Source organism: Gouania willdenowi, chromosome 13 (genome assembly GCF_900634775.1).
Source record: "Gouania willdenowi chromosome 13, fGouWil2.1, whole genome shotgun sequence".
NCBI classification, from domain to species: Eukaryota; Metazoa; Chordata; class Actinopteri; order Blenniiformes; family Gobiesocidae; genus Gouania; species Gouania willdenowi.
This window is the reverse complement of record NC_041056.1, coordinates 14,794,433-14,822,398: the sequence shown is the minus strand read 5'-3', so window position 1 is coordinate 14,822,398 and position 27,966 is coordinate 14,794,433. Positions and strand designations below refer to the sequence as shown.

The following is a 27,966-nucleotide window of genomic DNA, read 5'->3' as shown; positions in this document are numbered from 1 at the left end:
TGTTTGCCTATAGGGGTAAATGCAGTCTTTAATGTCTTCCTTTTTTTATATGTTTCTGGTCAACTTGATGCCAAAGGCTCGTGTTAGGTGATCACACACAGAGAAGACGACGAAGAGTGGGAAGAACAACAAAGGCATAAAACATGGAGGAAGATGAAGAGGAGGAGGAGGAGCAGCAGCAGCGAAACTTCTGCCTGTGTACGACAGTCTGGTAGTGCTGTGAAGTTGTTTGTGTGGTCACAGTATGTGAGAGAGTAATTATAAGCTATAAAAGTGGTGACTCGTCCAAATGAGCCCCTTTGTTGTTGATGTTTAAGCCAACTTTAATAATTAACGTAGGATAAGGATCGGCTGAGTACAAAGTTTTACAGGTGAAAACAATTGAACCTTCACTATGAGAGTTAGGAAACATGCACAGCAGCTGTGTAAAAAAAACAGGCAAAAATCTGCAGAATCAAACAAAAAAAAAAATGATAATCAGAAACTGAATATAACATTTGAAACTAAAAAGTCTGCTGGCATTTTTGTTGAAGACGTAAGTGGAATACAAATGTAAAACAATAATTGCAACATTACTAAAGATGACTTTTCATGTACGTTTCTTATACCCTTTACATTTAAGGACATGTAGCTGTAATTTCAAAAACAATTTCATATTAAAGAAAACCTCTTCTTTGGTTTACACAACAATGATTCAACAATATGTCTACCCATATTCTGACAAATGACAAAAAAGGAGAAAAATAATCTGTATCACTGTGAGAAAAAAAAAAAAATCAGAAACAGTGTAAACCCACAAGAATAAAACATTTTTAGACACAAATAGAAGTTAAGAAAGAAATTTTTTCAAGTCATCTGTGGCCAGTGACAGAGTGGCTAACTGTTACTGAAGAGTCGCAGTCCTGCATGTTTTCTTAGTGCACGGTTAAAAATGTACCAAATGAATGTATATCTCTGCAGAAAGCTGATGTACATTAATTAATATCTGTCTCTGCTTTGCTGAGAGTCACATTTTATTTTTTATACTGATTTTAGTTAAATGATACAGGAAAGCCTAAAGCCTCTTTACATCTGGATTTATTGCATTAAATGACAGGAAGTAACAGATGCTACTCATCTTTTTTCAACCCTTGGCCGGGAAATTAACATTTGCCTAAGTGTTATTTTTACAGTATGTTCTACAATAGACAAAGGCATATCAATGGAGAAAATAAGTGCATGATTAATCACTATTTTAGCTACGTACAATTTAAAATGACGCACGTTCTGGGCCTGCCAGAAAATTTAGCATTTAATTTTATGAATCAGTTCATGATGAAGTCACGCTGTTCACTTTACAGCAGGTCAAAGTACAACCGCTTCAACATCTCTTCTTTGACATAGCCATGCTATTCATTATGGCTGATGGCATGCAACCTGACAGGGACAAAATGACTAAGATCTCTGCACTGAGAGACAATGACATTGACTAGTGCACCACCCTCAAGTTCCCTGATCTAAATCTCTGAAACAATAAACTTAGTTTAGTGGTTGATGCTTTTTTTTTTTTTGCCTTTTTAGCCCATGGAAAACACCCTCATACTTACAAAAAAGGAGATTTCTCAGTATAGCTGATGGATTTATGCAGATCATGCAGGAAAAAGCACCAAAAAACATCCAAAATTTGTAAAGTTTCTCATTTCTACTACAATTAAACAGAAATAAACAAGAAATATTAAATGAAAAAACAATAAAAAATAAAAATACCTAAAATAAAATTGTACGTCCAGTTATAAAGAGAAAAACAAACAAGTTTAAAAATGTATAACTTGAGCACAGTCTCAAAAAGAAATGTGTTTACATCTCTCATCCTGAAGTCCGAGGAATAGTTTGAGCGGGCTGAAGTCGCTTTTTCTTCTGGGCCGTAAAAGACAGAGGATCTAAAATGCTGCCAAATCCAGATCCCTCTGTGTTCTCTGTTAAGGGTAAAAGAAATATTAAAAAAATATTTAAGCAAGACAAATATTCCTTCAACTGATTTAGTCTCATGGCAACAAAATCTAATTTTTTGTTTATTTGTGCTAAACTAAGAATACAGTAGCTTTAGATATGGTTAGCTTATGCTTTGGCCATTTATCCCTGTTCTGTCGTTGCTTTTTTCCTACATTAATTGCTTTTTTAAACAAAAGTAATGAACGAGCAGAATCTTCAAACCCAGGGACTGATATATTAATATTTGGGTGTTTTTTTTGTGTGTTTGCCTGTTTGTTTTTTGCTTCTAGGAAATGCATTAAGTGCTGACCAATGTTTCCTCAAAAAGCAAGAAAGTCACGAGTAAAGGAGACATTATAATATGCAAAAAAAGGAATATAGCACACGTCCATTACTAAAGTTAATTAAGTATTCTTATTTTGCACAGATGGTTATTTGTGAAAGACATCCAGTGGTGAATCACACCATCATCTCCCTTGAGCTTTATATTATGTGAGGTCTGTATATATACATCTTTAATTGGTTAATAACATAAATATAGTGTATATTTAGTATAGGACAATACTGGTATATCATATATTGGTAAAAAAAAAAAAAAAAAGCTAATAGCGAACATATAGGTCAGATTTAAAAAATTTGTTGAATTGAATAGGTTGTAAATATGCAAGTATGTCCAGCGTTATTTTTCCAACTGCAGTTTTTTTCTGTCTTCCTTGCCAAAAATATTGTATCTCGAGGCCATTAACGTCTATTGCATCGTATCATGAACTCAGTGTATCGACCCATCGCTGGTCTTATAGCTTACACATTCATCCCTCGTCTTTAGTTTACACATTAATCTTTTCTGTGACTGGATTATTCTAGGTTAGTTAATGTCTGCAAATTGACCATAGCCGTTAATCTATCACCTATTGTTTCTGTGTCTAATGATTTGTAGAATTCATCATCGTCCATATGCTTGGCTTGATGATTTAACTGTTGATCATCAGTTTTCAAACGTCCTTTCTTTCTTTTGCAACAATAGGATTCCGATAAACTAAATGTCATACATTTGTGCAAGTCATTTTTTCTGGTTTCCTCGCTCACCATGAATGCCAATCATGTGCTCCAGGATCAGGACTCTCTCAGCCAGGATCTTCAGAGCCTCTCTGAGCTGCTGCACAGCCTCACTCTGTTCAGGAAGGTGTGTAAGAAAGATTTTTCCCCCAATTAAAACAGGAACAAAAACATATTGAACACCTCTTACCTCCTTCAAGCCCTCACCCGGCTCTCCTTTTGGGCCCTGTACCCCCTGCAAACAAAGAATAAAGTCAGCACATGCATGTGTATGCATTAGTGATGTGTGTATACAAAGATGTTGTACTTACAGGTAAACCCTGCATGCCTGACACACCTGAAGGCCCCTGGTGTAGGAATAATAAAGAAAAGTGACTTAGTCCATCTGCTCACACTTCACTTAACCACCACACAGCCAACCTTCTCTTTCACTAAATCTGAACACTTCAATCATGCTGAGAAAGGAAAAGGATCACGTTTAAAGACTGAGGCCCACCGGAAAGCCCGACTACAGAGTAGACCCAACATGGCAGCTCTGATTAGTGAGGCCTGGCCATAGACGTCTGAGGGAGCAAAGGATTAGTCACGGCTTGGAGCACGTCTTTGATGAAAAAGCTTGTTCACCTTTAATGTGTTTAGGATAGCATGACAACTCAGGCAATTTACTAAATGTAGAACAAAAAGCATTTTTCATAATTCATCCCAATCAGAGGAATTCAGGAAGGTTGCTAATCTTCCATAGGAAACAAGTTTTAACTCATTAAAGGATTGCATTTAGCATGTGGTGTTAGTTTTCTCTTGACTTTTAAGTTTCACTTGATTCCAAAATGAAGAACAAACCCTGTACTTCTACCAGATCTGCAGAAAGTGTTTGTTTATAACCCCCTAACATGATAAAAACGTACAGCTCCGACTTAGGACAAGCTAAGCTTATCATTACACAATTTCTCCATGTGAGGATGAAGTAGTAGTGGAATGCCTTACCCTTTCTCCTGGGTCACCTTTAGGTCCGGGGTTACCCTGATTTCCTTGGAGACCTTGCTTACCCTTAAAACCACAAACAGAAATATTTAAAGGTTGTATGGTGGTGTTTATCTCAATAAGCCAAACCCAAAACTCACATCTTGTCCTGGTAGACCAGGTAACCCTGCAGGTCCTCTTGGTCCTGGAGTACCTATTGCGTAGCACAAAAAAATTGAAAAATACAGTAATGAGTTTAGATTTTATTTATTAAAGAAAATGTCAAATAAAATAAACAGGAGTGATGTGACAGGTTGTATATCCTAGTTAGGGATAATGGCTATGTTGGCGTCGTTTCCTCAAAATTTCCACTGCCTCCAATGTAACGATGGGTGTAAACAGTGGGGTCACATCATAGGAAACCATGGTGTCATCTTTGTCCAAATTGACTGCTGTTGCTGAGTTTTTGATGTGGTCTGGCATGTGGATGGAGAGATTCTTGGAAATGTTATGAGACTGAGTTGATGCTGCTGCTGCTGATGATGATGATGATGGGTCTGAGTGAGGCTCCTTCTTTGCGAATTTTGGAGAGTTCTTTAGATGAAGGGAATTATTTCTTCTGGTATCTTTTTTCCTTCTCAAGTTGTTACATTAAGTTATTTACCGTCTTTGTATAGCATTTGGTAAGGTCTTTGTATTTTTGGTATCGCTGTCGAGCCCGGTGACTTTTGAGTGGTAATCGGGAGTGTTGAGCGCTACCGTGCACTTTCCTTTGTCAGCTGGCAAGATGGTGATCACATTTTTCCTGGTTCCTATTGACATTTTGAACATCTGTACATTTTTATTTTTGCCAATATAACATCAGTCAAGGGGGGGGGCAACATGTTTCACTATTTTTATTGCTTAACCGAAGAACACACAACTTTCACAGATATCAGAAATTTTAACACTATAAAGATAAGTATGGTCAATAATAGTCTCTCCCTTTATTTATACAAAATGAGTAAGAACATTAGAACAGTTCAGACAGTATTCCTGAAAATGTAAAAAAAACGTCAACATTGTGGAAAAAGTGTGCCTCCCGTAGTTGTGTAGCCATTGACTCCTTTTTTGGTACAGATGCTTACAACGTCAATTGGAACAAGGCAAAAAGCAATCTAGCAAAATTTTATGAAAATTATTTTCTCCTATTGGAGGGTGGTGCCTTAACTAAGCAACTATGGATCCAGATAGGTGTTCCTTTAACAAGTCCTCAAACAAGATTCTTTAATAAATCAAGATAGCTTTGATTTGTCAGGTTCTGTTTAAATTTGTTTGTGTGTAGCGCTTTTGGTCCTATTTTACTTTTTCTGAGAGTGTTTGCTCTGTTGTCAAGTCTGGCCTCTTGGGATTGGATTAACCTGTTAGCTGGCTTCAACTAACCGAACATTCCCTGTCAGACAGGAGCCGTCTTATGACCGTCGATCATCTATGATCACAACATGCTACGTGCGCATGCACATGAAAGGGGTGGAGATTGCAGCGTCTGACCTGTGGAGAGACCTGGCAGACTGAGCGTCTTTACAATGAATGAACAGCTTATGATGTTCAACAAATACAATGAATATAAATCCATGATGACAGTGAAGAGTAACACTGTCACTGCAGCGCACAGCAGGAAGCAGCAGGAGCTTTTATACTCGCTCAGATCTGATTCACTTCATAACTTGGCACCGATCAGTTTGCTGAAGTTTAAAATGATGATTAATTAAAATCCATAATTCAGACCAAAGACAACCCTGTTGTTACAGAAAAGGCAGGTACGAGAGAACTCAGGCAGGAAGTTGCTGACACTGTGAATGTGTAAAAGCGAAAGATTATTTATTATATTAATCTATTGGATGATAAACAGACAGCGCTCTGCAGTTAAACTTTATTACAGCACACACGTGTTTCTATTCAAATCGACCTCTATCACACACACTGGGATGAGAGCACATTGTGCATGTTCCTGCTGATAATGTCAACCCAGCGTATGAATGAATGAATGAATGAATGAACTAATTAAAGACTTCAGCCGTCCGCGCACACGGATCGACACACAGGCTTCATCAGCTGACTGTAAATCAGTCCATTAGATATAAATCTATATCTTTCCTAAAGGATGTCATCGGTAAATGAAATGATTTCATTTATCATTAATGATCTTCTTTCCTAAACACAGCTGTCAGATCTGCACCAACCAGGATCATCTAATAATGGGCAGGTCGTTTAATAAGATATCTGATTGGTCAGGAGGCGGGGCTTTAGGACTTGCTAACATCCAAGCCAGAAAAAAACCTGGTCACGACCATCTTAGCCACTCAGCATTAATTGCCATAGCGATTAAGCTCCAACGAGCATCGTAGTCCAGCACACATTGATTAAATCCAGGAAGTTAGCACAATAAGAGGTTGTCTAGATTCGTAGCATACCCCCCTTGTGTTAACTGTTGTCTTTATGTTTCCAGGTGTTCCTGCTCGTGTCTCCACCTCCCAGTGATGTCAGTGTGTTTGGTTTTTGAGTGTTAAGCTGCCTCACGTTTTTGCACCCAGGTGTGGCCCATTCTCAATCAGGCCTCCTGCACAATTTAGCTCAGTGCTTGGACACTGAACGATGGCTGATTCGTCGTTAATGTTACGCGCCTCGTGTCCTGCTGCGTTTTGTTCCCTGCTCCCTGGTTTCCTCGTGCCTCTTTTCTCTCTGCCTTTTGCCTCCATCTGTCTCCGCATTTGGGTCCTCATCCACACGACATGACATGATTAGCTAGTTTTTCTTTACCGCTGATAGGAGCAAACTTCACACACTCTTACCTGATGGTCCAACAGGTCCGGGGAGTCCAGGCAGGCCAGGAGGACCAACGACACCCTGAGCAGTTTTATGAAAGGGCTTCTCCTCTGGTACAAAATAAAAAAAAACAGATGAGTTACACACTGTAGCTGTAAAATAAGGTTACTGATAAGTAAAAACACCACAATATATTACACTGTACATAAAAAAAAACTTCGAAGATAATATCTTAAGTACCATATTGATGTTGCCAACAAAGATAGTAATAATTTTTTCAAATTGTCTTTATTGTGTTAACACAACACAAACCTCAGGGTGAAATATCTTTTGAACTATCAGTGAACAGGAAACTGGTCACTTTGCAGAGCATCATCAGCAGTCAAAAGGTAGATTACATAAAGCCTACCTGACAGGAAAGGAAAGGTCTGCAAGACATTATTTATCTTTGATGCAAATATGTCGTTCTTAGCCTGAAGGATACCTAAGACCATTTGCATGTGTAAGTGACGGTTGCTATTGCAACTGCTGCCGACTGTTTATAAGAGTGTGTAGTGTTGGTTGACAGCTTTTATTAAGTGTGTTGTCTTGATTGTTTTTCCAACCTTTATTGTATGGGTTCATGCATTCCTTTATACTTGATAAGGTTCATAAATCGGTTTGTCCTCATTTTGAGGTTCTACTACATTTTTTTTTTCATTATCTTAATTTAGGTCAGATACGACAAGACATGACAAGATAAGATATGTTTAGATAAGATGGGAGTATTAACTTGGTCTGAAATCACTTCCCCACCAATGCACCACATGCTCAGCATAAGTATCTGTGTTGAGACAGCACTGTTACAGTACATGATGGCTGCAGTCCACAGACAGGGCCTAGAAGGAGCAGAAGACTTCCTTCTGGAACTCATTTTCTAATGCTCGAGCCTCCCTCAGTCTGGCTCCCTCCCCAAGAAACTCCAGAGTGGCAGACGATCTCCCTTCATTCAAAGTCAGCCCAGCTTTTTGGCTCGTGGCCGTGGCCAGTTCCCCCCAAAACGCAGAATGTTGTGCTGACAGCTAACAAATTAGGCTTGATTTACAGCTAGTTGGCCCCCCTCAGCTTACATGGTCCCACAGACCCAAATCTGCATAGTTCCAGATCCGCAGACACAGTCCCAGGCTCAGTGAAGCAGAGCCAGCCAAGAACATAATCACAGCCAGAAGGCCTCATAAGGTAATGGTTATATGTGGAAGCATGCTGCCTCCATGTGGTAAACCCTCGGCATTAAACAGATATTGTGATTTTAAACACTTGTTTAAAACTTAGAGACATGGAAAATATATACAGTGAGGAAAAACCTTTATTTAGATTTTACTAGAACAAACTGACGCTCTTTTTAAAAGACTCAATAGTCACCAATCATCCCAATACAAACTATTTACAAATGTATGTCTTTTTTAGAGCTTTTAAGTTATGGGTCAAAATGCCTAGGGACCTCAAATCATCTTTACGCATATTTAAAAATAAAATAATTTTTTACAAATCTTTATGTATACATCATGTATTTTCAATTGGTGTACTTAAATTGATAAGTTGTTGGTGTAATATTTTTCTGTTCTTACATATACTTTTTTTTTATATGATGATTTTTTTTAAGCTTTTAACCACCACGGTAGAAGCTAATAGGGATCCAATAAAAAAATGAAAAAGGCAGTGGCTATCCATACAGTTGCCATATCAATATATCAACATTCTATCCATACGCAGCACCCCTATTTGGCCAGTTTAGGGCACGAGATAGGTCAGTCATTGGTCAGTTTAGGTCGCGTGACTAAGACTAAACCTTACCCTAAACCTAACCCTAAAAATTGTTGCAATAGTGGGTTATAGCCGAACCCCAACCCTAAACCTACCCTTAAACCGAAACCTAACCCTAAGACGCTACATACGTGTAGCACCGGGAGACACTTTCAACAAGCAAATAGAATAGTGAATTTTTGGTAACCTGTTTATGATAAAGGAGCACTTTGGAACCTTGTCATCTTCAGATTCAAAGCAGAAGTGAGGCGACCTCCCCAGGGAACCAAACATAACAATAATAGCCTACTTTTATGTACTACTGATGACAAACTGAATTGATTTTTTTCAACATACTCGAGTTAAAAGAAATAGTTAACTAAAAACACACATATATGTATTTGAGTTTGTAAAATAGATTTACTGAACTGTGAACCTTTTCTTCATGAATACAGATTTATTCAGTAAAATAAAAGAATGGTGTGACAAAGAAGGCCGACGTCCAGACCCATAGTTTGGGAAACTCTGATAAAAGCTGACTGCTGCTGTTACCCAGAGGCTCCTGCTTGCTTCAGATTGGTCAGAACACACCTTTATGTTCCCTGCCCAACCCTGGAAGCATGTGTTCTCCTACTGTCACTAACTATTACAGGGCTTTTTGGAAATACACAAAACTCAACTTATGATTTATCCTGGCTGTTTGGCTCCAATGTTGGTGGTAGTGATAATGAGGCTGCTGTAAACAGTGGCCCAGCAGAAGCAAAACACATGGAAACCATTTAGCTAAATTTATGCCAGGACTGCTGGGGGAAAGATACATTACTCTCTGTTGCAAATTTCAATTCTTGTGTATTGCAGTGTGTTCCAGCATCCAGGCTTCCACCTGTCCTCCTCTCGAACCATTTTGAGCACATAGAAACCAGTTTGGCCAAGATTAATGATCTGCCTGACAAGATGATTTCAAGAAATCACCAGACTTTGCATTACACACACAAAAAAAATATGAGTGTGAATCACATGAGTTACTGTAGGATGAACTGTAAATATAGATTTGTGGGTTTGGCCACAAATCGGACCATCCCAAAACTGAATGCTTGGATGGTTCCGTAAAGTTTTGGGGTCAGAATTCAACCATGTGCGTTAGATCAACTTCTATTATGCTCATATTTTCAGCCCATCTGGGACATTTTAGCTTTAACTAACTGTAACATCATAGATGTGCGGTAAAACAGCTTACCTTGTTGATCTACGTGAAAGACATCACCACGGATGTGGACAGATGAAGGATTTGACCCCGGAGGCCCTGGTGGACCTGGAGGACCAGGAAGACCAAGCTGTCCTGGTTGACCTCTGTCCCCTTTAGGACCTGTGCACCAAAAAAAAATTTGCTTATCTTCATTGAGTCTTATTTTGATAGGATGGTACTTAATTTACCAATTGGTCCCGGAATGCCCGCTCTTCCAGCTGGTCCTGGAAGTCCGGCAGATCCTGGAATTCCTGGTGGTCCTATAGGGCCTGGAAGACCTCGACTTCCTGTTTTGTTAAAAAAAAAACAAAAAAAAGTGTTCTACTCCAGAACTAAAATTTTGAATGACAGTTTGTCAGGTGTATGTTCTTACCTCTTCACAATACAAACACCTATGATACAGGTCAGCGTTCCAATTTTTTTATTATGTTGGTTAATAATAATATTAGCTGAACAGGATGAATTAACCCAACATATAATGAACCTGGATTACCTGGAGGAAGCCCATGCAGGTACAAAGCCTACAAGCTATGAGACGTGCTAATATCTTCTATACCTGTCATGCATGCATAAGGCAGGGGCGTTCATGTCCTGCAAGTTTTAGGTTTCTCTCTGCTTCTCAGGCTTTCTGCAGAACTGATTGGTAGAACAATCATTGGAAACAGTTGTGTGGAGTCAGGGAAACCTCTCAAACATGCAGGATTGCATCCCTAGAGGACCTGGATTGCCCACTGCTAGTTTAAGGCATCAGATATCAGCGCTAAATAATCTACACTGCTATGAAGTCAGACTTTTTACATGTATGAATTACATTTTTTTAGGATGTATTGATTTGGTTGGTTTGGCATTTTTACAGGGGCATACATGGACATACATACGCACGCATACAGACACTTTGTTTTCAATGCTACTGATTAATGTAAAATCATTAATGGACATTACCTGTAAATACATAGACGAAATGCATTTTGTGACTGGGAGTGTGCAGTATGGGTTCTTGTTCCTTTGTGTCACATTTCACAGGGTTCAAACTCAATGAGTTAAAAATAAAAAAATATGCTTGGTTTACCTTTTAATGTAATTATGTAATTAGTGATTATGTACTGGTAATGGGCTGCTATGTCCACAGTCTACATGGAACATGTTTCAGTTGATAGTTTTGTCTGGGTTTTCTTTGAATATATGGAAGATTTTGAATATTGCCATTATCTGAACAAATGAATGAATAAATCAATTAATAAATGGAAACCAGTGGATAGGTAGAGACATTGTATTTGTTTTGTAGTTACCTGGCTGCAGATACAGTGGTTGACCAAAAGGAGTAGGTTTTGGCGAGTCCACCTCATTGTTTGAGGAACCCTCTGATGAACTTCTGGTTGACGTCAGTGATAAATGTCCCTTTTCCAACAGCTGGATCTGAAACAACAGCACGTTGAAGACACAATGATTCTGATTAAAGTGAATAGTATAAGAAGTCTTGGAGTTGTCGAGAGGCTCAGTTGGATGATCTTTCTTACCTTAGATTCAATGGCATTTAATCTGCTGTTCATGTCCCCAAAGCTTGTGCAGTTCATACATTCTGCAATAAGAAAAGCAGAGGTTCTTCCACCATGAGCTGCACTTCTCTTAGTCACACGAAGCAAAGACAAGACCAAAACACACGAAAACATGAACTTGGTTCAGTTTGTAAATCAGAGCTAATGTTTGATTTTATGAGACTGTGATTGTGTCTGTTTGTCAGATCAGGATAAGCAAGAAGATAGAAGAATCATTTATATAACTTTTTTTCTAAACATTTATAAACTGTATATTTAAACTCAAAAAAGGGTATTTTTTCTATCTCCATCTTTCACTGAAATTCTTTTCTGGCTGTTGTGTTTTTGTCAGTAATTTTGGGACACCCTGGTCATCTCTCTCTCCCTCAAATTACACCATTGCTCCCACCGCAGAACCACAGATCGACGTAGCAATACATTTGTGGCTGCCATTTGCAAACTTCACTTGAGCACCAATCCAAGATGCAGCACAGCCAGCTACATGGTGAAAAAAACAAGTATTTGTTCTAAATCTGAGATTTTTTCTGGTCTATGGCTCATAAGAAGCCTGGAATGTCAGCTGTCAGTCCCGCAGTTGGGACCCACCCACATAGTGGTCATAGCAGGGATACCTCAAATGAAGAACAACTGTTCCTCATAAATAAAGCAACAACAAAATGACGTGGTTTGCCTAAATTGTCGTTTCCAACCACAGCTTACAGAATACAAATGGTGTCCTCTGAGGTTTCCGCTTCAACTGAAATAGAACGGGCTGAGTGCCTGGACCACATCTCTGCGTCCACACTCCATCTGTGTCCTTCATGTTGTCCACTGATGGATTAAACTGTGTGGGCGTGGCTTGGTGGCCTTGAACTAAAAACAACAATCAACAGTACAATCTAAAACACATTCGTTGGGATTCATCAACCAAAAACACAGCGAGCAGTTGGAAAGCCAAGGCCAAAACAACCCCACATGGACTGTTGTGACTAAGCACGCAAGAGATTTTTCAATAAGCGACAATAACGTCAAAGATTCGCAAGACTGAGGGCAGCACAATGGAAGGACTGATGAGACATGTACATATTCTGTTCTAAACCTATTCAATCGTATCATTTTGATTGTCTCCATGTTGATGTCCTGACATTAGAACAAACATTTCTTTATCGAACTGATCTATCCCAGGGGTTCTCAACCTTGGGGTTGCCAGATGCCTTTAAGAAACCAAGAACATTTTTTTTTAACTATTTGAGCCCATTTTTGCTTATTTTTTACCCTTTTTCTGCAACTACACCAAAGTTGTCAAATTTTAACCTATTTTCATCAGTTTTTGTCATATTTTTGCTCCATTACTCCCATTCCTTCCACCTCTCCATCAAATTTCAATGCCTTTTATGCACTTTTTTTTCCCTTTAAAGAAAATTTCAGCACTTATAAAACCTTTCCACCAATTTTCCCACCTAATGTCGCACATGGTGACCCATTATTGTCCCTTTTAACCTCTTTTCACCATATTTCATGCTTATTTTTGATAATTTAACCACATTCACAATTTTTCATGCCCATTATTTGCCAGTTTAAACTAATTGTTCCTATTTTCTTCTTCCACTTTTAAGCCACTATTGACACTCTAATTTGCAATTTTTAAACAATTTCATTGTTTTTTAACCACCTTTTCCACCATTTTTGGTTACTTTCAAGTTCCATTTTAATTCTGATTAAAACAAGGATTTACATCTTTAAGTTGACTATAAACTATGGTGCAAATAATAAACTTCCTGGATAAGAGTGGATAGTATTCAGACTAATAAATAAATGTGGTTATCACAGATTCATAAAACAATGGACCATCATTTTGCTGACTTTATGTATGGGTACTAAAAAGCACTTCCCTTTATTCCCCCTTATAAATGATCCTGTCACCACATGACTCTTCAATGTTCATGTCTGTGTTCAACCACCTTTAGGTATAGTGGGGGTACCCGGTCTCTGGAACCTTTATTTTGGGGGTCGCAGGTTGAAAAGGTTGAGAGCCACTGATCTATCCTAACTGTTCTGTTCTCTCTTACTTCTTACCATCCCTAACCAGCCAAAGCAGATCAACCGAGTCTAGTTCTTGGGAAGTTTTCCCTCACTTTTTGTCACTTCTGCTGCTCATTGAGAAACTTCGGAATTATTTTTCTCCTAAATCTAAACTTCCTGTGATTTGAGAACACACATCTCGCTCGCAGCAAGAAGGTCTGACCTCAATCCCCAGGCATGTCGAGAGCATTCCTGGGATGTATCTGTGTGGAGTTTGCATGTTCTCCACTGTAGGTTTTCTTTGCATATTCCATCGTCCAAAGACATGTTAGTTTAGTGAATGGGAGTTTTTGAGAGATTCCAGTCCACGATGCACCATGTGTTGCACTTGATGCGAGCCCGGTTATGAATAAAGGGGTAAATCTTACTAAATCTTTTATCAGCTCATATCTAAATATCACATTATTGTCTTAGCTATAGATTTGCTTAAATGTTTTATTAATGAGCAGTTCCTGATTCACTTCTACACCAGGGCCTTAGTGTGGGGAATTACCATTTCCTGATGCTCATAAAAAGGAAAACAAACTCTTTTGGATCTGATCAACTTAGCAAAGGCATTTTTATGAAGGCATTACTAATCTCATCCAGCCGGTTTTCGTCAGTTTCTGGACAGATTAGTTCTGAATCTGCATTTTATTGGTGATGTAGAATAGTTGACCCTAAGGTGTGAGTTACTCTGAGGCAAACAATGGGGTGTTGACTGCTACATTTCTCAGACTTTAGCCCAGTCCGTATTCATCTTGATACAACTAATGACTCACTGTGCTAAAAGCGTACCATTAAGTAGAGATCGACATGATTACGGTGCAGTGCTGTGTGCACGGATGATAATATTTCATTAATGGCAGCTTAAAGCATTAGCAACATATGCTAAATATTACATGGTGCAAGCTCATTTGTTTGCCATTGTGGGAACATGGTTGCACAACTAATAGGCTACTAAGATATTTAAGCTTTTATTCACGTTGGCTCACTTTTTGAACAAACCCTTTCACACTTGTGTTTATCATGTAAAAAAAACCTTCTCAGTACTTTCTGTGGAGTTAGAGTTCCTGCCTCAGTCATGATGGATTTCTGCTCCTCAAGTTTAGAAAGGTTTCTTTGTCCATACTTCAACTTGAAGCTAACAAGTGCCTGAAATACACCAGCCATATCTTATTATGTCATAAACAGACACCGCAGCAAAACACCAGAAAGAGTCTGAGTACCATGAACGCGAACCAGGGTACAACGCCATGCTGCTTCTTTTTTTTTTTCTGAGGGCAGCGAACAGTGTATTTCCATGTCTACGCTTGGAATTTAATTATGCTGGTTAGAAAGCCAAACTTCCGCAGTTCTTGAGCTCAATGTTTAGAACGGGACCGCAGCTATAGAGAATGTTTGGATCCATAATTACACCATAGCAACATAAGTCAGGGTTATTTTTCTTGGACTGTGCTCAGCTCATGGGAAAAAAAAATGATTCAAGTTGTCTTTTGTAGGAAACCATACAAACAGAATAAAGAAAATGTTGCAAAAAAAAAAGGTTGTGTTGAAGCAGCTTTCAAGGGTAGGGATCTCCACATTTGAAAAAGATTGCATTATATGTACTGTATGGCCTGAATTGAAAATTGAATAAAGTTTTTCTTTTAAATAGAGGAAAACATGGGCAAAAACAGATGTAGAAGAAGAGAAAATGAATAACTATTTATCATTCACAAGCAATTAATAAATATTACGGCATCACTGTGTAATATCGTGTGAAATAAGAACGACACGATCATAGACGGCAGGAAATTAGATCAAAGCTGACATTCATCTTTTGTGATATTCTGAACAGTTCCACAGCTAGAGCTGATGGCTTGGATCTAAACCCCCACTGGGAAAAACGTAAGAGTGCAAACAAGATGGTAATTCTTCAGGGACAGATTATCTTTTGCACATCAAAAGATATAAGGAAAAAAAGCTTTTCATTTGTTTTTGAAATAGAAAAACGACAACATATTAAATGAATCTATCTGGCCATCATTGTGACATCTACAGAACAAAAATAATTTGGAAAGTATGAAAAACAGTGGGGAGATGTTTCCATTTCAACATTGGATGCAGACACAGATAAAAGCAAGTTCTTTTTTTTTTTTAATGCACAATTAGACTACAAATGTTATCATCACGTGCATGAACAGAAACATGCATGCATGCCTGCAGCACTGTGTGTGGACCGGAGATGGATCTGACCGTAGCCCAGAAGCAAGTGGTCAGCTATTGCTGGCATGAAGAACAGCTGGCAGAAACACACACACACACACACACACACACACACACACACACGCACACACGCACGCACACGGCCTCACTAAATTACACACGCCCATCTGACTACCAGTGGCTGTTAGATGAAGACATTGGAAGTCGTGTTGCCAACAATGGGACTGTTTAGCTTTTTCCACTGTGATGACAGCAGACAGGCTGAACACTGTCTCCACAAACCAAACCATTTCTACATTAGATAAATATGCACTTAACTATTCACTCATTCTAATGAAGACTGAGAAAGGGAAGACAGTTTCTACACAAACTGTGTGTGCAACACTTCAGTTTTGATTATACAGACTGCCTAAACATTTTAAATTTACTCGTTTCTAGCATGACTTTAATTATTGCACAAAATCTAGAATTCAAAAGTCCAAAACTACAAAACAGACTTTACATGAAGCAAAAGCTGAACTTTTTAAACAAGTTGCTAGCACATGAGCCACAAAACGACACCTTGGATACTCTCAGACCAAATAAGACTAGTTTTTAATGTTAAGGTTTAATTTATTGGGACAATTTTTTTTCAGGGAATTTACTTTGATCTCCTGCCATGTTTCAATGGTTAACTGACAGTCTTCCTCAGAGGCATCTGCTAATCATTTTGATTGAACCGGGGACCCGGGACCAGAAACCATCGGGCATCAGGGGGCGTGGCCAGCCTGACAGAACTCTGAAATTGGCCATGCCTAGAAATAACTTCCAAGGACACAAGCAAAAATCAAAGCGATGAGTAGATGCCTCTGAGGAAGACTTACAGTTGGTATCAGGAGATAACAGTAAATTTCCTGAAAAAAAAATAAATGAAACCATAACATTATCTTTAAAACTATTTTTTTTTTTAATTTACATTACCCCATACTAAGGGGTTGTCTTATGACAAACTCATCCTATACATTCTACACTTTTGAAAAAAATACGGAATTTCTTATTTCCCAGTAAGAGATTAATGACGTGCAGGAAGCATTGAGATGAAGTATGTTTGTTGTAGTGATGTTATCATCGTGCTATGGAATGATATCATGATCTGAAAGTGAATTAGAGAAGAACTTTAAGTCCATGATTTGTGTGCAAACCAGGAACATGTTGAGGGAAGAAGAGTAAAATAATAATACCTCATTCAAATGTTTAGGCAGAACGATGGATACTTAATTTTTGGGGACACGATCTTTGGTGCTTTTCTTTACAACTATATATAAACAGATGTATGGAGTTGCAGAAAGGTTTTTTTAAAAAAAAAAAGAAGAAAAAAAAGGCATTTAATAAGCTGAGGAAAGAGAAGAAATACAGCAGGAGAAGAATCCTGAATGGAGCATCATTCATCAGATACTTCAGACCAGAGGAAGAAACATGCAGAGCTCTCCCATAACTCCCAACAGGTCAAAGGTCAACCTCTGACCTGTATTTGATTACAACCAAGGATGTAACAGAGACATCAGTCATATCCTCACACTGTAGGTTACCTTTCTGAGAAACACATGTGGAGTATGGTTCTGTTTTATCACTTAACGTCAAGAAACAGAGAGCGGCAGATCAAAAGGTCAAAGGAAGTTAGATAAGTGGAAAGCTGCAAGAGAGAAGAAAGATAAAATGTCCAGGAGTGGCAGGAAAAAGCAAGAGTGAAAGGCAAAGTAAGACGTGAGTGGGTGATGAAACAGGTAAATATAACATAATATATAGTAATACGTATTACATGCTGTTGGATGTATAATCCCTTAAACCAGACATGGGCAATTGGCAGTCCGCGGGCCATATGTGGCCCTTGGCCTAATTTTGTACGGCCCCCAAAGTAAATTTACAAATTGACTCAAAAAAACGCACAAAATGAGAAAAAACACACAAAAGGACAAAAACATACAAAAAGAGAAAAACTACAGAAAGTGACAACAAAACTTTACAAAATAAAAGTAAATATACAATAAAAACAACAATGCACAAAATGACAAAAAAAAAAAAAAACATACAAAATGGAAGAACAAAAGAAAGTGACAACAAAAGCACACAAAATGAGAAAAAAATGATTACAAAATGCATTATTATTCAGATTGGTCATTATTCTACATGCTGACATGAATGTTGATAACGTGGCCCTCGAAATCAGACAGTCACATTTGTTATGGCCCCTGCTGTGGTAAAAGTTGCCCATCTCTGCCCTAAACAATGAGGTTTTAACACACTTCCTTTATGTTCCTCATCCAGCCTCGGAGTGGGAAATTATGACTTTGTGGCTGCATTGACAAATGAACAGATCTGAAACTTTTATCTCTGAATAACTTTTCTCTTCCTTTGAGAAAATCATTGTAGCTAAACACTCACTAACACACACACACACGCACGCACACACACACACACACACACACACACACACACACACACACACACACACACACACACACACACACACACACACACACACACACACACACACACACACACACACACACACACACACACACACACACACACACACACACACACACACACACACACACACACACACTCTTCTGTCCTGGAGTTTGTTTTTTAGCTTTTTCCTTTGATCAAAAGAGACAAGTCTTATCAGTGAATGTTGTGTCACTTCATTCCTCTATGATCTCTTCTCCACAAAGACAAACACACACATATCCCTAGGGTTAATACAATCCTGGGTAAGGAAAGGTTCTGAAGGGGGTGCAGGGAAATTACCAACACATTTCCCCGAATGTATTCCATGCCGTCATATGTTAACACAACACTGCTGAAAGCAAAATGCAAATCTTCAGACGCACTGTACACAGCCGGCACAGGCTGTCAAAAACATTGACGGGTCAGCGTGTCAACAAAATGTATTAGAAAAAAACACCCATTTTCCATTAGCAAATGCACAAAAATTTGTGCTTTGAGACCAGCTTTGGCCACAAGCCACATGACGTCTGAGAATGCTATGAGGATGTCAGAGTGCACAAAAAGAGCAGCTTGCACAAATGCAAAATACAGTGTAAAATACCCGTGAAAGCTGAAACAGATGGCAACAACGCGGTAAATGTCAAAGTCATTAGGGAGATGGATCTTACTTATTCAGATTGATGCAGAACCAAGTGCTCAATGTGAAACATCTGAGTGTTTATTGAATGATTACAGTACTTGGAAAAACATTTTTCTAAAAGCTGATCAAATGTTGAGTCCAATAAAGAAAAATATAGAAAATGTCATAAAGGGAGAAAAATCCTGATTGACAGCAAAGTTTGTCAGAGTAGCAGAAAACTGTTGAACTGAGTAACTACTTTGAATGTACACAAAAAAGTCAGACTAATCCTGAAATTGTATTTAAAATATAAGAATAAATACAAAGAAGTCAGGACCAATTTTAGGTATTTGTCTTACTTGTTCAGCATAAATTTATCTTGAGAGTAGTTTTTAATTGTCCCCCTCAAACCAGGAAAACCAGTGTTTGAACCCACAGTTTTTGTCCTATGATACTAATGATGCTACGTGTTAATATGTCAAGTATGCAGACGATGGACCGGGGTCAAAGTTGCCCAAAATGTGGTACAATGACAAACAAGGTGTTTTGAACTTGAAAAAAAAAAAAAAATGAAGAAACTTTAATGGAAAAAGTAACAAAAGCATAAGGATAATGCAGATTCACATGATTTAGAAAACAAAGTGAAGGGTTAGGAATCAAGAGTCTCTTTAGCTTATATGGCTCAATCCATTTCTAAAGGCCTTTGATGTGGAGCCAAAAATCAAGCCATCTTTTTTGGTTAAGCCTGTCCTTTCATGCTGTGATAAAACATCTGGCTCAGAGCCATCATTGCAGCAGTTTTCTATTACATGAGGCTGCACGAACATGTCCAATTGGAAGAGTTCGCCCAAACTGTCCATGTCTAAAGTATGAGCTTGTCATCGAAGCAGCAGGGACAATGGGAGGGACTCACTGTGTGTCTCTTTTTGAGCTCTGTGATGGATCACTACAATTTTTCATAAGCAACCAAGACCCTCAAACTCTTATTTGAATTTAGCATTAAAAAACACACACACACAAAAGGCTTTAAAGCATGTTTTATTCTAAACTTAATCTATGAAAAATCAATGAAAGAGATGCATTATTATGGAATTGAAAGGTGTTTTATTTGTCAGTGAGCATCAAGTTATACAACAAACTTACAGACTATTCGGCTAACCCGAGCTACTGTGACTTAGCCACACTTGGTCAACTATAATCAAGTCTCTAACATGCCTTTTTTCATGAGATAGAGAGAACATGCAAACTCCACACAGAAAGATCCCTAGTCCACGACGCCTCACATCGGTGTTGATTTTGCCAACTAAAAGTTTCCGTCATAATCTTCGTCAACAAAATGTTTTCGAGTGACAATACCCAGAGATTTTCAACTGGTGGGTTGGGACCCAAAAGCGGGTCGCAGACAGCTGGTAAAAAATAAATACTTAACGTCTCTCATGTTGGACCTGTCTTTTATTTTGAAAGAAATTTTCCTTTGAAAGCTTTCCTGTGACATGCAGGTTGCACATGGAAAATATATCGATTTATGTTTTTTTAAAAATCACGTGTGTATTTTCAACAGCTATTTTTGAAAAACTAAAATTTGTCGCGATTTAATGTCCCAGGGTGAGACGAGTTGAGAACACTGAACAAGACTATGACACATTTTTAAAGAATAACATGTTGACAAAAACTTTATCAAAATATATTTATGTTTCCGTCGACTAATAAAGATGAAACTATAATTTCGTCACATGGAACGAAATCCAATCAGAATTCATGTAATATATACACAATAGCGATGTAACGATTCACTCAACTCCCGATACGATTCGATTCATGATACTGGGTTCACGATACGAATCTCTCACGATTTATTTTACAAAATGGGACTGTATATAAATGACTGAAAAATATTCTTTATTTTTTTTTGGGAAAATACTATACTATTTTTCATTGTCAAAAGAATCCCTTGATAAATTATTCAAAACAATGCAATTTAACTAAAAATAAATCTTGAATGAAATAAATAAAAGAATAATACAAATGAAGAAGAAGCTTATTTAAATTCTGGTTCTATAGTAAACAATACAAAACTGCATAATAGTTCTTTTTCTTTTTAAAAGTGCAACTGAAAATGTATTTTGTGCCTTAACAATTGGACTTAAAAAACAAAAAAACAAGTCATTTTACTGTATTTAGGTCAAATATTTGTTTGAACCAGCAGAGGGCGCTGGTAACCCAGTGGTCGGTTGGCATGCAGATATCTTGCAGTGAAGAAGAGATGCTATGCTAGCAGACAGAGCTACTAGAAAAACGTGACTTTTACAGATACTCACGTAATATTACAGATATTATTTTGGTGCTAAAGGGGTAAGGAATCATTTATGAATATGTTTAAGAGTAGAAGGCGGCCAGAAAGAAAGTATTAGCAGATTTCACTCGCCGCCAACACTTCTGGGTAGCGCCCTCTGCTGGTTAAAAAAAGTACTGCGATTTAATTTTCACAGCATCGATGTGAATCTTTATACCTATGAATCGATTTTTAACTGCCTTACGATTAATCGTTACATCCCTAATACACAATGTCATTTAGTTGACTAAAACTAAATATAACTGAAATAGTCATGATGATTAGATTTTGATTAAAACTAAGTGGCATTTTAGTCAAAATACGACGACTAAAACGAATCTAGAATTTGCCGTCAAATTTAACTCTGCTCCACATTCCTGACATCCTATTTAAATGTATTAATCTACTACACATCTACTAAGCACTTCAAATCTTGCTCTAAAATCAGTGTATTTTTGTACTTCTAAAGATGTTGTCCTTAAATGTGCTATTTAAACTACACTTACAAATGAAAGCTAGAACAAGTATGATTTATGTGGAATTATGGAGCATAATTACAAGCAATAAAAATGATAAATCTCCCAGAGTGTGTGTGGCTTTTCTCCTGGTGCTCTGGTTTCCTTACACATGCACTCATGAATGTATGTCAGGTTAATTAGAGCCTGTAAATAGACTGTAGGAGTGAACATGTCTGAGTGTCTGCCTCTGTTTTATGGGGGCTGTGATGGACAAACTCCTGAGGGTGTACTTTGCTTTATGCACAACAACACGTCACAATAGTTGTGTGTAAAAGAGCTTATCCTTGTGTGTTCGCTTGAAAGCTTTTGGGGAAAACACAATGTTAGAACTTGCTTGTGTCACTCCTTGGTGCACAATGTGACATAAAAGTGGAACAAAAGTCTGTGGGAGAGCTGCAGCCTGATCCTCGCGCCGTCACGTATGTTACAAAGCACTTGTGGAAAAGTGTCATGCTCATTAATCAAAGAGAGAGAGGCCAGTTTCCCACAGACTAAACTCTGCTGCTGTCTGAGCAGCTTGTAGCAGCTGAAGCTTTTAGGCCAGAAACAGCTCATTAAAACGCTTTCCCCTCTTTTTTTCTCTTCTCTTCCCATTTCTAACACCTCATTGTTGTTTGATGTGCACATACTTTTATTCTCTCCTTTATTTCTACCTCCAGCTCTGATCAATCCCTTTCTTCACACACATCTTTCTGGCCAATGTCTCCGTGCGATTTTCTTGCAGGTCTAAAGCATCGCAAAGTGTTGACCAATCTGACACTGAGGTTCTTTTTCTATGGAGTTTGCATGTTCTCCCTGTGCTCGAGTGGGTTTTCTCAGGGTACTCGGGTCTTCTCCCACCTAAACATGTAATTTGGTTAATTGGAGTCTCCACTTTGCCCATAGGAGTGAATGGGAGTGAGAGTTGTCTGTCTGTCTGTCTGTCTGTCTATGTTTGACCTGTGATGGACTGACACCCTGTCCAGGGTGTACGGAAGAATAGAACCCTAATTTCTGGTTTAACAAACTCAGTGCATTATCCACAAACATGCTCTTACTTTGAAAATGGCAACTTCCAGTCGTATAATATAAAAAAAGGGTGTGTTTTATTTGTTTCTGTCTAACATTTCATTTTTTTTGGTTTTGGAAACAGAAAATGGAAACTAATGGGTTTTTTTTTTTCAAGTTTTGTTCGTCCCTTCTCGACCCAGATGACGAAAAATGACTTGATTTTCAAGGTTAATTTTAGAATGAAAAATCTAATAATGACTAATTTTTAGTTTAGTTTTTTTTTTTTAATATCCTTTTGAGCAAAGCTTAGAGGTGGTTCTGCTGTACCACAAACATGATCTGTTATACCTAACAGTTTTTTGTTATTTGCTGTAAAACAAAAATTCAGACTTGGGTTTTAGAACTCCAAGCGCCCTCCCACTCCGACTGTGGTGACACTCATGGGTGAAAATGTTGGCGTTTCACTGGGCTTAGAGTCTGTGGTCTGTGGTTCTGTTACGGCCATGGCTAAAAGGCAGACTACCTCCCACTTTAAGACTCTTTAAAGCTCTTGAGACATTTCTGAGCTTCTCCACTTGTACAAACTCAGAAACAGGCTAAACATCTGTGGTACAGTTATGTTGATGAAAACAAAAGAGAGATAAATAAAGCAGCACTCAGAGAGGCTGAAGAGTTTCCAATACACAGCTGGAAAAGAAAAAACTGCAGCGCACAAGATCCCATTCAACACTTGGTTTCCTGCAACCACGGTTCCCAAAAGTAATCCAACAGGAGTCTTAACTCCTAATTCAAAACAATTTTACAATCATATCAAGAGCTCAGTCGCACTAATGGTGAACTGTCAGCTATCAAACATGATGTGGCTGCTAAAAAGATACAGATGGGTCTAGGGGAAGCATATGGCCCTCATTCTATTCCTAAGGGAAATCAGTCTACAATATCACAGTCATCTGCAGGTACTTTAATTAAGTGTATAGAAAATTAGATAAAGTAGAAGGCAATCAGAACCTGCTCACCTTCACGACACTCTTCTCCAACAAATCCTGGGCAGCATCTCCATTCTAGGGCAGTCACCTGCTTGTAAGTGGTCTTGAACGACGGCCTTATCACAGTCCTGTAACTGAAAAACAACAGAAGTTAAAACCTTATAGGTATTCGTAAATCTTAGTGTCAGAGTTCTTGTTTTCAACATGCTATGCTTCTTTCTTTAAACAGTGATTAGAAAAACAAGGTAAATGACAAAACAGTCTTTAATGTACGACAATGTTTATAAATTACGACATATAACGAAATTGGACCACAGTCCCCCTCAATGCAAATCACATCATTCTCACACAATATATAAATGAATAGGATAAAACACGTGCAAAAGACGCAATTCATCAGTGCTAATTTCTCTGAATAAAAAAAAAATGAAAAAAAAAAAAAATTGCAAAGATAACTGAGTTTAATGTATCTGTACGATTGGTAGAGAAATATTATGATGTTTAAATGCTTCTTCTCATTACACCTCAACCAAAACACAGGGGATGACAGGAACAAAAACAAACCTTGTATCAGAAGAAGTAGCTGTTGATACAAGCTTTCATTTTCAATTTATAGTCAATTCTTTCAAAACAAGCAGTTATTTTGGTGCAAAAAGAAAAGGTGTGCATTTGCTTCTGCCTTAAGCCCCTCTCCACTCGGCTCTGTCCCTTCTGACTGACCAGCAGCCTGGCTTCATAGCCTACTGGTCAATCTGAGCAACTGGTCACAGGTGGAGGGAGCCATCACCTGCAACTAGGAATGTAACGATTCACTCAACTCCCGATACGATTCGATTCACGAAACGATTCTCTCACGATTTATTTTACAAAATGGGACTGTAGACAATTTTTTTTTTTGGGAAAAAAAATACTGTATTATTTTCCTTTTATTTTTCATTGTCAAAAGAATTCCTTGATAAACTATTCAAAACAATGCAATTTAACTAAAAATAAATCTTGAATTAAATAAATAAAGGAATAATACAAATGAAAATGAAGCCTATTAATTTAAATTCTGGTTCTATAATAAACAATGCAAAACTGCATAATAGTTATTTTTCTTTTTAAAAGTGCAACTGAAAATGTATTTTGTGCCTTAACAATTGGACTTAAAAAAAAAAAAAAAACCGTGATTGCAATGATTTACGTCATATTTGTTTGGACCAGCAGAGGGCGCTGGTAACACAGTGGTCGGTTGGCATGCAGATATCTTGCAGTGAAGAAGAGAAGCTATGCTAGCAGGCAGAGCTAATAGAAAAACGTGACTTTTACAGATATTCAAGTAATATTACAGATATTCTTTCGGTGCTGAAGGGGTAATGAATCATTTATTAACATATTTAAGAGTAGAAGGCGGCCAGAAAGAAAGTATTAGCAGAATCCGCCCGCCGCCAACACTTGTAAATAGCGCCCTCTGCTGGTTAAAAAAGTACTGCGATTCAATTTTCAGAAAATCGATATCAACCGTGATACCTATGAATCGATTTTTAACTGCCTTACGATTAATGGTTACATCCCTACCTGCAACTCAAAATCAAATCAGCACCAAGACAAACAAATGAAACATTCAACTAATAAACAGAACTAGTGAACATTGTGAGTGAGATGAGTGTGAACCTTCCTCTTCACCTTCAACTAACTCAAGGGTCTAAACGAGCCATTTTGCCCCATCTCACCTGATTAAAGTCCTTCCAGAGCCAAAAAAAATATTTTTTTTAATAAAGACAACATAGTGTGTAAAATTCTATACAGTTAAAATTATATCAGATAATGTTATGTAGAGAATATTTTTTTAGATAATGTATTTTAAGGGCTACAAAAAATATTTTGAATTTGATAACACATAATGTCAGTGAACACATGCTAATTGCTAATTTCTTGCCACATATCAAGCATGCATATTTAGCGGGCATGTTGGTAGTTAAATTAATCTAAATTGTATATTTACTTCCAGAATAGTCTTTTAGTTGATTTAGTTATCTTACCAGGGATTTAAAACTTAAAGTTAACCACAGGTGCAGAGAAAGTTGATGGTCTGTAGGTGTTTCAGGAGGTGAAGTAGGAAGGTGGCAGAGTTATTGCACAATGTGATTTATTATTAGGTTGACAAATTGTTATATCGTGATTTTATTTGGTGTCAAAATCATTCATCATTAATTCCCTCTGTAAGAAAATTATTATTTATTTCAATACTTTTGAAAGCTAAAGGGAGCCATTGCAAAAGAGTCAAAGAGCCACATGAGGCTCCAGAGCCGCAGGTTGCAGACCCCTGAACTAACTCAAAAAAAAAAAACAAGACTATAAATGAGAACAAGCACATTACTTCCCGACACTTCTAACTAACATACCCTGTGTAAATGCAACATCACATACATCTCGATTTAACCACATTACAAATCCTTATCCAAGATATGTAACATGTAAACATATAATCCATAGACTCCTTTTCCTTCATCAGTAAAGCACTGCCTCTTATCCCACACACCCATAACTGATGTTTAAAAGTGTATAATTTGGAGAGTGTGCAGACAATGAAGGTCAGAAAACATTCTATGCAAACTATTGCACAATCTGGTAAACTATCTAAAGGAAAGATTCCTGTAAAGTACTCTTACTATTGTTTTGATCTCCCCAAAAAAATTTTTTTTTTAGATATATTCTGCTATTTATTTAGATATCTGCTATAAAATGTTGAGGATAGGTGTTATCTGGGTGGTCAAAAACTGCAAACAAAAAAAAAGAAGAAATAAAATAAAATAAAATAAATAAAGCTTAAATTGTTATTGTTTTGCTGTATCTGGTAACACTGACTGTATAAAGATAGGAATGCATTAAAGTTTTTTTTTTAAAAAAAAAAAGGACTGTGATACCTGATGATTTTGGTGCAGGGTCCAGGCCATCGACAGCCCTGAAACAGTCTCTGCACGGTGGTCTCCGTCCCATTCTGCACCTGACAGGTCACTGTTTTAGACACAGTGTACTGACACCAGTTCCTATGGCACAATCACAAATCAGCTCTAATGCAACATGGGAAAATGCAAAAGTTTAAGCATCAAATGTCTCCTTGAGTAGCAATCCCGACCACAAAAAGAAAGAAAGAAAAGCAGAATACATGTGTTTAAGATGTAACATGTGCTGACCTGAGTTGGCTGCCTGTGCCAGTGCCTGCATGTGGAGAACCGATGCTGCAGCTCTGCTCCGTTTTAACGCGCGGTCTCTGCACAGTGATGTGCGGAATACGGTAAACAAAGCCGGTTCCCAGGCAAGGCCAGACTAAACAAGTCCACATGCATAACGCGTACAAAGGCGACAGAATCCTCATGTCCTTGGCAGTTTTCGGGTAAATCCCGAAGCCAGAGTTCCGTCTGAAGTTGCAAGTCTAATGGAAACTAAAATAAAAATCGAACTGGTAGCTTGTTTCTTATCTCCGACGAAAGAAACAAACGTGCTCCCCCTCAAGAGCCCACAATGGATGACACACGAGCTCTTCCTATATAATAATTTGGGTTTCTGACGTTTGACATCGTGCCGAGGGCTGAGGAGTCAAATATCCAGCGTGCGTAAAAGGCGCGCAGTGTGAGGGCTGGAGACGGAGTGCGTAAAAGCGCATCTGGTCTTTATTCAAAACCACCAGATCTGCCACACAGAGACCTCTTTATTCCTTCATCTTCAAACAGCATTTAAAAAAAAAACACACACACACACACATGCACTGACAAAAAAAATCAACATCACGTCATATCAAGGAAGATGTGAGTAGTTTTCTCTTTGGATGGGACTTGATGGGTTGGATTTGGAAGTAGATTTTCACAAGTTAAACCCAAACTTCAATGTTACAAAAATCTATATTGTGAAAACTAAATATTTTTCAGTAAATTTGCCATAGTGAGACAACAGATGTGAGCTACTTGTATCAAGTTAATTAAATTTAAACCACACCAAAGCCTGAGATTGATAATTAACTGCAATAATCTAACCAAAAACAGTATTAAACATCAAGAAATACACTTACAAAGTAGCCAGATAGAAATAGGAGTGATAGGTTAGTATACAACAATAGTCCTATTGTCACTAAACAACAAACTTTTCATCCTGAGCCGCTGTAACCTGCAGTTTTTGGATATTTTAACTACAAAATTAAAATAAATAAACAAATAAGATCCAACATCATTCCTCTTGGATTTACCCTGACTGATTAATTAATCAATCTGTTGTTAATATTGGGATTTTAAAAAAGCAGCCTTTGTTTTTGTTTTTTCTTCTTTATACTAGACGAATTTCACAACACCACCCACACATTTTTCCAGCAACCTGTTTGTGAGTCACCTGTCAGCTAAGGATACATTATTTAACTCTATTACTACTGAC

At 37.8% G+C, this 27,966-nt stretch overlaps 1 protein-coding gene across 1 annotated transcript; it reads right to left on the bottom strand.

Moving 5' to 3' along the window:
* Positions 1-491: 491 nt before the first annotated feature.
* On the bottom strand, positions 492-27,259 carry col26a1 (collagen, type XXVI, alpha 1). The gene is made up of 14 exons (XM_028464761.1): positions 26,739-27,259; positions 26,469-26,591; positions 23,590-23,693; positions 11,338-11,399; positions 11,110-11,236; positions 10,009-10,107; positions 9,812-9,940; positions 6,819-6,902; positions 4,149-4,201; positions 4,012-4,074; positions 3,339-3,374; positions 3,218-3,262; positions 3,058-3,142; positions 492-1,955 (listed from the first exon to the last, which is right to left on the bottom strand). Exons 1-14 carry the CDS (start codon positions 26,918-26,920, stop codon positions 1,846-1,848), a joined length of 1,302 nt encoding a protein of 433 aa, XP_028320562.1. The 5' UTR covers positions 26,921-27,259; the 3' UTR covers positions 492-1,845.
* Between the last annotated feature and the right edge of the window lie 707 nt (positions 27,260-27,966).

What these genes read in the sequence shown, in the direction of transcription:
- col26a1 (XM_028464761.1), bottom strand. Translation starts at nt 26,920, where the DNA reads ATGAGGATTCTGTCGCCTTTGTACGCGTTATGCATGTGGACTTGTTTA. An exon ending in TAAATGCCATTGAATCTAAG is followed by an intron (nt 11,237 to 11,337) that starts GTAAGAAAGATC and finishes CTGTTGTTTCAG; the next exon opens with ATCCAGCTGTTGGAAAAGGG. An exon ending in CAGGCATGCAGGGTTTACCT is followed by an intron (nt 3,263 to 3,338) that starts GTAAGTACAACA and finishes CTTTGTTTGCAG; the next exon opens with GGGGTACAGGGCCCAAAAGG.